This window comes from Leptonychotes weddellii, chromosome 6, assembly GCF_054177405.1.
Source record: "Leptonychotes weddellii isolate Sample4059 chromosome 6, ASM5417740v2, whole genome shotgun sequence".
NCBI lineage: Eukaryota > Metazoa > Chordata > Mammalia > Carnivora > Phocidae > Leptonychotes > Leptonychotes weddellii.
The window spans coordinates 136863598-136873791 of record NC_138374.1 but is presented as its reverse complement, the minus strand read 5'-3'; the positions used below and the strand labels follow the sequence as shown (position 1 = coordinate 136873791).

The window sequence follows — 10194 nt, the reverse complement described above, 5'->3', positions numbered from 1 at the left end:
CAAACTAGACTCAATTCTGAGGTACAAAATCATTCAGAAATAAGGTTAGGAAATTCCTAAATTGTCAGTGTAACTACTGAGAATTCATTCATTCTTTTATTTACTGGCCTTCTCCTCAAGGAGCTCAGGGCTCAACACAGAGTTAGTATGTCCCCCCATCCAGTTCTTCATTATGAGATTCCCACTGAATCAGTAACTTCAAGCGGCAACAGAGACAGACAGGGGATGGTAAATCAGGTTACTTCACAAAAGCAAAGAACACAGCTTCCCAAAAGGGCACCCTGAAATACCAGCTAACACAAGGCTGGATACCTGCAACCCCCAAATGCGACTGCCGCCAAGGACTGTACCAATGGCCCTACTGGTTTAACGTGTGGTTACTAGATCACAGAATAAAAAGAACAGGTAATCAGGGCGCCTGGGTGGCTCAGTCGGTTGGGCGACTGCCTTCGGCTCGGGTCATGATCCTGGAGTCCCGGGATCGAGTCCCGCATCGGGCTCCCTGCTCGGCAGGGAGGCTGCTTCTCCCTCTGACCCTCCCCCCTCTCATGTGCTCTCTGTCTCTCTCATTCTCTCTGTCTCAAATAAATAAATAAAATCTTTAAAAAAAAAAAAAAAAAAAAAAGAACAGGTAATCAAATAAGCAGTTAGCCCAAAGGCATTGTTAACTGGTTTTAAACTAATATAGCTCTACCCTTACTTTAGCTAAACCTACTGCTAAGAAAAATTTGGAATGCCCACCGGTAAACGACTGGGCCAAGATTGAAGTACTATTTAAATACCTGACGACATTGAGATTTTATACTGATGTACCGGATTTCAAAATTCCACACTGAAATAGTTCCTAAAGAAGAACTGCATGCCAGCTGACCCTGGCTAGGGAAGTTTGTCTTCCTTATGGAGAATCTGAGTTGCTAGAATGGTGTAGTGGTTCCAAAATTCACGTCTGCCCAGAACCTCAGAATCTGACCTTATTTGGAAACCAGGCCTTTGCAGATACAGTCTGTTAACATGAAGTCATTCTGGGTCATGGTGGGCCCTACATGCAAGGACTGCTACCCTTACGAGAGACAGGCAGACGAGACACAGGAGTAGGCCAGGAGACAACGGAGCAGAGGATGGAGCTCTGCTGTTTGGGGAAAGAATGCAAAGGCCGGTAAGCCGGGAGAGGCATGGAGCATCCTCCCTCACAGCATTCGTTCAGAAGGAACCAACCCTGCCCACACTTTGATTCTGAATGTCTGTCTGGCTTCCTGAACATGAGAAAATAAATTTCTGTTGTTTTAAGTCACCTAGTGTGAGGGAATTTTGATATGGCAGCCCTAGGAAACCAATACAGGTGGGAAAACAGCTAAGACAAATGGCAGTGGCTCTTCAGAGTATCAGACACACAAATGTAACTCACTGTTTGCAAGAGATTCTCACAGAGTTTCTTGGCAGCGGCCAGGCCTTCTGGTTTCGGATGACTGCAAAGAAACAAGAACCAAAAAGTCAAAGAGGAGAAGAGTAAAGGATACAGAATTTTGCTTTCACTTTGTATGCTATACACAAATTTAACATATTCAACATAGCACCAATCTAAGCTTCTGAAAATCACAAAGTAACGTCTTATAATATGCCCCTTAACCCCTAACTACTATCATTAAAACAAATACTTTTAAAGTATTAAAAAACATTTTAGTCACTAAAATAACTGTAAAATGCATTAATATCACCATAGCTTTAGGTGAAGATGACTTTAGGCTCATCACAGCTCATTTCAGGGTCACAGATCTGTATAAAACCCAAGAACCTGAATACTAAAAGACCATTCCACCTCCTAATTCAACAGTTCTTATTCACTATTTATTAAGTGATTACTGGGGGCGCCTGGGTGACTCAGTCAGTTAAGCATCTGCCTTCGGCTCAGGTCACGATCCCGGGGTCCTGGGATCGAGCCCCGCATCGGGCTCCCTGCTCCGCGGGAAGCCTGCTTCTCCCTCTCCCTCCTGGCTCCCCCTGCTTGTGCTATCTCCCTCTGTCCAATGAATAAATAAGAAATTTAAAGTGATTACTGTTAGTACTGACCTACATTCCTCATGTTACTATTTATCAAACCTATCTTCTTACTCCTTTTGAATCACTCCTGCCCGTACTGAGCAGCTGACAAGCACTCAAATGTCCTCAGCCCCAGCCATCCATACATACCTAATGTAAATATACATAGGTTCAAAAGCTTCTCGGCCAGATGCTGGCTCAATGCAACCTGAACCTTTGCCTCTGAGGAAGACTTTGGCACCGGTTTCAATCTGAATGTGCTGCAAATAGGAGCAGCCTGGACCTTCTACTTTCTCCTTGACATTAAATGTGGGCACAGCATGCTCTAGACCCACAAATAATTTGTCTTGAACATAATGCATCTGTAGAAAAACAGAATACCTCAGATTAAACACACAACACATAATTAAATCGTAATCTTGAAAATTATTTTGCAGAAAACTTTAATCCTCCAGATACTTTTAATCACTGCCAAAATGAGGACCCCCTATAATTTCCACCATGAGCCCATAAAAACAAACTTTATAAAGTAGCTTAACTTAAATGAGCACTACACGGGCCATGTACCTACCTAGAACATTAACACCTTCCTCCGTTCAGCAAGACCTACTCACCAGGTGCAAAGCAAAGACTCACTAAGTGCACCTACAGCCCCCGAGTGCTGTAAGTCTTAAGAACCTACAGCACAGTCTTCTGTGAAACAAGCAAAGCATGTTGGGTCGTACAGTCAGCCCTGTGGTGTTCTCCAATGAGGGCTGCTCTCTCCCACCCGGTTTTCTAGGAGGACTGTATCAGCAGAGTCTTACTTCACCAGACTCAGCCTTCTTAATCCTCCAGCTGCCATCACATAATCAAACCAGAACTTCCAAATGTACAGTGTAGACATGCTCTGATCTGTATCGATGCCCTTTCTAGAATACATCAAAGTAAACAAACATGTGTTCAGATGTTCACTGCCTCTTAGAAGCCGAAATGGTCCATTAATAGGATAGCATCAGCAGGTAAGCCTCGGGTTGGATTTCAGGATTTTCCTTCATACTTTCCACATTATTTGGCACATACCATTTTAAAGAAATGACAACACGGTTAATGATCTCTCCACTAAACTTACCCCTGACTGGAAGGGAGGCTTCTGGCTAACGGCTGGAGACAACTGTGCAATGGGCGCTGGCTGGTGATACACAGTGACTGTCGCACCATTGAAAGTTGGACTTGTCCCCGTGGCAGCTTTGACCACCCCGTTGGTGATAATTTCTTTGATTCGGTTTACTGCTCCTATGGAAAAACAGAGTGAGATAATATACCGAAGGAATGAATGAACTGACTAGTACCCATTGACAGACCCAGCCAATGCACAATTACCCCTATATTAATCCATTCTACAGGACACCCAAACATGTGGTCCTCAGCCTCTCTATACCCCCAGCACACTCATAAGCAGTTCATACACAAGTTACAACACCCACCAGGAACATTCTGCGAACATATTCTATACAGCCCTGTACTTTGTCCTTTACAAAAAGTGGGATGTGAGCCAAACCATTACTTACTGTCCACTAATTCCCGTGTCTGGCCCTGAACATGAAGGTATAATGGACGATCCCTATAAAGAGAGATATAAAATGATGATCCCAAACTGGTCATAACCAAAGGAACCAAATGGGTCACCAAATCAAATCTGTAATGTTTCCAGTTTCCAAATAAGTAAAAGGGACTACATACAAGGAAATGGCTGCTGCAAATTTCTAGGAACATGGTTTTATAGCTGGGGAATAAATAACCTTTTCTGGTTGCTTCAAGTTAATTGGTCCACACAGCGATCAAATCTGTTCTTACGGGCTCATGAATATTGGCATCTAGTCAACCGAGATAACCTGAGGCCTGAGAACAATATTCCTTTTTGCTGGTTGTCTAACAGGTTATGGGCAATTGTGCTCCCGGCTATCCAAATTAAAGGAGCAAAGTGATGGCGGCCTGTGGGCCCATGTCTCTGAGGCCCACACCAAGGGAACTCTAGATTCTAAATGTAAAGTGGCATGGATTCCGATTTTGATTATAATAATGGAGATCATCAAAAACCATAGTTAATATAAAGCTATAGATAAAAAAATAACAGTATTTAAAGACAAAAAAATTCAAAACAGCAACCAGTACACACAAAAAATTGAAATGCTGGTTTCAGGTGGGGACCAAGTTTTGCCTCCTAATTATATTTAGTTTAAGCCAATGCAAAAAGCGTCGCATGCCTACCTGCCCTCAAAACTGAGTCATGGGAGGGATGCAACTATAAGGGGACAAAATCATTCGGCAGAAAACCTTACAGCCTGATGAAAGGAGGTTTTTTTTTTTTTAAAAAAGGGAGATTACAACAAAATACAGACCCTTTTGTTGGGGGAAATATTCCCATACAGAAATTTGGAAGTGTATACATTAAATGTAGCAATTATCTCATTACACTTTTCCATAATTTGTTTCCTCCAATAAAATATTGCCTGTGAAATAAAAAATCCACAGAGCAACAGGAAGGAAAACGGTTCCCAACTCCTTACGTGTTTGAGCTGTCCCAAATTCTACTACGTAGCATGTGTATATACACACACCAAGCTACTAACCAAATATTTGCACATATTTCCTAAGCATGAAAAACATGAAACTAATGTGAGCCACATGTCCAACCTTTCCCCAAAGCAAATGATGTGCATACACACCCCGGTCCCACTTTGGCCTTCTCCTCAGCGGTCATGAATCTCCCTCGAGTTGACACCGCAGCCCCACTAAGTCGGCTGATCTAAAAGAGAAACGTTCTATTAAAAAGGTGATGTGGCAGCTGATCGAGGTCAATGGCAGGCAGAAAGATGGATTTTCCCCATTCAATCGCTACACCAGTAGATAGGAATGAGTTCTCTCCTGTATCTGAAACCTCAATTCCGTAGTTTTTTGCTCACCTGACCAGGGGAATCCACCCATATCTGTTTCTTTACCTTCACTGAGAAGTTCCTCTGCGGTTAATTCAACCCAATCCTGACTTTGGAGATTATGACCCAAACCCACTCATAAACATCTGACTCCTGTCTGTAGTTAGAGGTCTTGTTTTCCTGACTGTGCCCACCCACCACCTTCCCCAAAGGGACCCGACATCTGCCCACCTCGTCCTGAGTCTGCCCTCGAGTCAGCAGGTTCCTGCATGTGAGAGGCACATCGTTGATCTCGACCTCAGCTACCACCAGGTCATCCTTGCTTTTACTGCTAGTTAGGCCTTTGCCAGCAGCCTGAAGCTACAGGAGAGATTGGATCAGAAAGTTTGTAAGATGAAACAGTATGTTTCTGCTGTTCAATTTACAAGTGCCCCTGCCCAGGTCCCACCATCACCTTATTGCTGCCTTTATCTGCCTACAAATACACTTGGTCACTCCTGGGTCATTCTCCAAAGATGAAATAACAAGCGAACAAAACCTCACTAAATGGACACAAGTGTTGCCAATTTACTTGAAGACAATCATCAGATTTCTCTGGAACGGAGGCCATGTGTGCATTTCTATGACTGCATAATCCCAGAAACCCTACGGACTAGAAGCTGCAATCTCCGGGAAGAAAATTAAAAGACTAAGTTATGGTGCTTTACAGCTCAACCAGCTAGCTGTATGTACAGTAAAATACAGGGCAGAGTCCACAGCACGATGCAGAGTCCAGCAACCCACGCACCTCGTGTGTGGAACTGGACGCCATCTTCATGCCAACACCGCAGCCACAACGTATCACATGCAACCAATCCCATCCTTGCAATGATCTGGAAAACCGGTCAAGTTTACCTGACAACCCACTGCTCCCCATTAAAGGAGAGCTAAGAGAATGAATGAAACGCCAAGCAAAATCCTAAAATCTGATCTGGTTTCTCCCAATTTAAACTATAGGCAACTCCAGATAGCAGATATGAATTATCTGAAAAAATTTTCATCCCAAGATGGCCTTCCGCAACCCTTTGTTGCCTTGGACCAATGTTCAGCAAATGTGCTCAAAGAAGATAAAACACGGTTTACTTCTTTACGCATTAGATACGTTTTTAAAAGAGATTTATTGGGGCGCCTGGGTGGCTCAGTCGTTAAGCGTCTGCCTTCGGCTCAGGTCATGGTCCCAGGGTCCTGGGGTCGAGCCCCGCCTCGGGCTCCCTGCTCCGCGGGAGGCCTGCTTCTCCCTCTCCCACTCCTCCTGCTTGTGTTCCCTCTCTCACTGTCTCTCTCTCTGTCAAATAAATAAATAAAATCTTTAAAATAAATAAATAAATGAGATTTATTTACTTATTTTCGAGAGAAGGAGAGAATCTCAAGCAGACTCTGCACCCAGTGCGGAGCCCAACAAAGGGCTCGATCTCGTGACCGTGAGATCATGCCCTGAGCCAAAATTAAGAGTCGGACACCTAGCGGACTGAGCCACCCAGCTGCCCCGCATTAGATACATTTTTCAAAGTACACAAACTACATAGACTCAACAATATCTCATCTTTGTTCATTATTCATTGTATTTTTGTTTGCAAAGAGCTGCAATACCTGCTCAGTATTGGCCACCATCAAAGGTACTTATCAGTGCTATCCCACAGGACCTCCTATGAAGACGCAGGTGTTCTCTACCTCGCCGTCCAACACGGCCACAGCCTCATGTCCAAATACTGTGACAAAGAGCTAAATTTTAAATTTTAATTCAAATTTTAATTTAAAAAGCTACATGTGGCTAGTGACTACTGTTGTGGACTGCACAGGTGTCACCAACCCCATCAGAAGAGGAAACTGAGGCCCCACAACGCATCTAAGCCCCACAGCCAGTAACTGAGGATCCCGGTGTCAAATCCATATGTTCTGATTTTTTTTTTTTTTTTTTTTTTTTAGATTTTATTTATTTATTTGACAGAGAGAGACACAGCGAGAGAGGGAACACAAGCAGGGGGAGTGGGAGAGGGAGAAGCAGGCTTCCCGCGGAGCAGGGAACCCGATGCGGGACTCGATTCCAGGACCCTGGGATCATGACCTGAGCTGAAGGCAGTCGCTTAACCGACTGAGCCACCCAGGCGCCCCAGTATTTGTTTTTTTTTAAAGATTTTTATTTATTTATTTATTGAGAGAGAGAGAGAGAATGAGAGAGAGCGAGCATGAGAGGGAGGAGGGTCAGAGGGAGAAGCAGGCTCCCTGCTGAGCCGGGAGCCGATGCGGGACTCAACCCCGGGACTCCAGGATCATGACCTGAGCCGAAAGCAGTAGCTTAACCGACTGAGCCACCCAGGCGCCCTATATTCTGATTCTAAAGCCACTACTGGCACCATGTTGTCTCCTGCTGTGCTCAACTGCTTTTTAGAGGAAAAAAAATGAATAAATGATTAACATCAGTGTTAAGAATTTTAATATTCAAGGAGCATTCCACCTTAGTGTGCTTTTAGTATTTCCTTGCAGAACTTAGAAATGGACAGTTGACTCAATCTTTGCAAACAAAAATACAATGAATAATGAACTTCCAATTCACTAAAAGTTCCCACCAATTCTGCAGAACTTGAATACTGAAACATCCAGACAGATAACGGCCATTTTGTTGTTATACTCATACACTAGATAGCTAACAAAAAATTGTATCATCTTGCCCCTCCCCCAGCTTTCCTGAGCTATAACTAATACATAAGAATTGTACACATTTAAGGTGAACAATTGGATGTTTTGACACACGTATACATTGGGAAATAATTGTCACAAACATGCTAATAAACACATTCATTGCTAACCCAAATTGCATTTTCAAACACAGAACCCATCTCTTCACTGGAAGGCTATTTTTAATTGAAGTCAAAAGAACCTTTTTTTAAATGAGAATTATAATGGAATGAGCTGCCTTAGAACACACTCAGAGCACTGAGCTTATGGGAATTCAGAACACTGAATTCTCCAACTGTAGAGGCTTTCAAGCAAAAGCTAAACCCGACTGTCTGAAGTGACTCTGAAGTCAGACATGTGCCTGCCGTGACAGATCTTATCTTATACAATTCACATTCACGAGCCTCATTTTCCTCCTCTGAACCGGCGACAGTAATCCATCCCATCAAATTGCTGCAAAGAATTTTTTTTAAGTGCAAAGCATGCATTCTAGCAATACAAACAGCCACTATGCTCATTATCCTGTACGAAGATTCTTGTCTTCTACTGCAGGATAAATTAAAGACTTCAAAGTTCAGATCCATCCTAGTCGTGAAATTCTAATTATACCAGAAATTCTATAAAATGACCAAATAATTTCCTCAATTTGTGTGAAAACAGCAAAACCACCAACATATAAATTATTCATTTTATTTCACAATTACAGTGTAGGCAGTCATTAAAAACCTATGGATTCTAATTATAGAGAACACTGTTTGTATTTACTCTTTAGTATAGTTGACTAGACAGTTTAAAGCTCGCTTGATTTACCTGAACGTCTCTTTTGACTTCAGGGAAAATGCACGTGTTGAATAACGTATTACATCGTCCCTTTACGTGATTACGTCAAGAGAAGTTAAGCTGAACTAAGTGAACAAAGACAAAATCAACTATTTGGTCCATAAATCTAATCAAACCAACCAAAATTGCCTCTAAAAACAAATGACAAAATATCATGTGAGGCATTCCAAAACTAAGTGATCTTTAAATTACTGTAACCCTGTTTTCTCCTTAACACAATAATTGATGACAGGATTACAAAATAGCCCCTATTAAAGCTACAATTAGCAGAGTCCCTTCAACTGCATATACCTTCTCAGCAGCGTTCTGAGTCGGTTTCAGCTTCCCTTTGGCCATGAGCATGGCATTGATCTTGGCAGCCACGGCGGCAGCGGCATCCAAGGCGCCAGAGGGAGCAGCCGCGGAGCCCCCAGGGCTTCCCCCACTGCTGGGAACCTCCCCACCTGGGGCCGACGGTGGGAGGAAGAGAAGGGGGGCTGGAGCTGGCTGGTCCCATTTGCTGCGGCGCCTACAGGAAGAAAAAGGAAAATATTAGGGCCCAAAGCTTTTATTTCTATTATTCTCCCCTTACGACGCTTCGGCACCCCGCTTCCCCTCAATCACGTTCTCTTTACACCCTCGAGTCTCCTATCAGGATTAACATTACCGTCCCTCCGTAAACACATCATTGCTGCAGCTCCACTCCACCCTCCCTCTCGAAACACTCCACTCACTCCCACATGCCCTCGTCTTCATCTTCCTCTTGGCTGGTCCTTCCGAAAGTCCCTGCTTTCCTCCTCCCCCTGATCCCTGCCGGCCTCCTTCGGGGACCCCAAGGCCTGCTCACCATCTTTCTCCCCAAAAGCCCAGCCCTCCAACGCGTACACGTCCCACTTCAGCGCCCCCCCACCCGGACGCAGCTCCCAGCGGCCCCTCCGCCTCTCCTCCGCCCCGAGCGCGCTGCGATGCCCTCGCCCACGGAGCTTTACCCGCCGGCCCCGGGATGTGCCGCGCTCCCCGCGGACATGGCGACCGGCTCTGCTCAACCACCCGCCAACTACCCCACTACCACCTTCCCGTCACTTCCGCCCCCAACGCCCTCACGCACAGCCCCTTCCGGTCGTGAGGAAAAGCTGTTCCGGTGAGAGCGTCGGTTCCAGTTGGACTCTTGTTGATTTCAAGGCGGCTGGCGTTATCTGAGACAGGTAGGGTGTGACCTTCCTGCTTGCGCCCTGCCCTTGAGAAAGATGGCTGCCGAAGCGCATATCAAGGCGGAATTGGGGCGAGGCGGTCCATGTTTGTTGTGGGCAGGCTGAGAGCGGCCTACACGACAATACGCATGAGTCAGGGAATTAAACAGGTTTCTCCCCCCAGTCCAGCCACGTTCTCTGGCCAGGGAGAGAACCTTCCCGCCACTTTGGCCCGCTTCACGTTTCTGTTACCTGTTTAGGAAAAGGCAAATGGTTCGTCCCAAAGGTCATGTGAAGAATTTCTCTGGTTTTACGTCTGTGCGCCAACCACTGCTTTCAGAGCAGGGCCTCGGGGGTGCGCCGCAAGGGGGCGCCGGCGCCCGGGCGGGAGAGAGGAGGTAAAGGCCGGCCCCGGCGCACGGCCGCCTGGGGGACTCAGAGAGGGCGATGGACGGCGGAGGTGGGGAGCGGGCCCGGGCGCACGGCCGCCGGGGGTACTCGGGGTGGGTCGTGGACGG

General features: G+C 45.4%; 1 protein-coding gene and 1 non-coding gene across 4 annotated transcripts in view; both read right to left on the bottom strand.

Moving 5' to 3' along the window:
* KHDC4 (KH domain containing 4, pre-mRNA splicing factor) overlaps positions 1–9565 on the bottom strand; it is a 16941-nt gene extending 7376 nt beyond the window's left edge. For all 3 annotated transcript variants that reach the window (XR_014146682.1, XM_006734773.3, XM_031029702.2), the window contains exons 1-8: positions 9476–9565; positions 8799–9015; positions 5184–5312; positions 4746–4825; positions 3588–3640; positions 3149–3312; positions 2188–2399; positions 1406–1466 (exon numbers count right to left, since the gene is read on the bottom strand). Coding sequence is in view for 2 of the 3 variants with exons in the window: in XM_006734773.3 (XP_006734836.1) it covers positions 1406–1466; positions 2188–2399; positions 3149–3312; positions 3588–3640; positions 4746–4825; positions 5184–5312; positions 8799–9015; positions 9476–9513 (954 nt within the window). In the remaining variant the exon portion in view is untranslated. The remainder of the gene's footprint in view (positions 1–1405; positions 1467–2187; positions 2400–3148; positions 3313–3587; positions 3641–4745; positions 4826–5183; positions 5313–8798; positions 9016–9475) is intronic.
* On the bottom strand, positions 2747–2875 carry LOC115941442 (small Cajal body-specific RNA 4). Its single transcript, XR_004076197.2, has one exon.
* Positions 9566–10194: the final 629 nt, after the last annotated feature.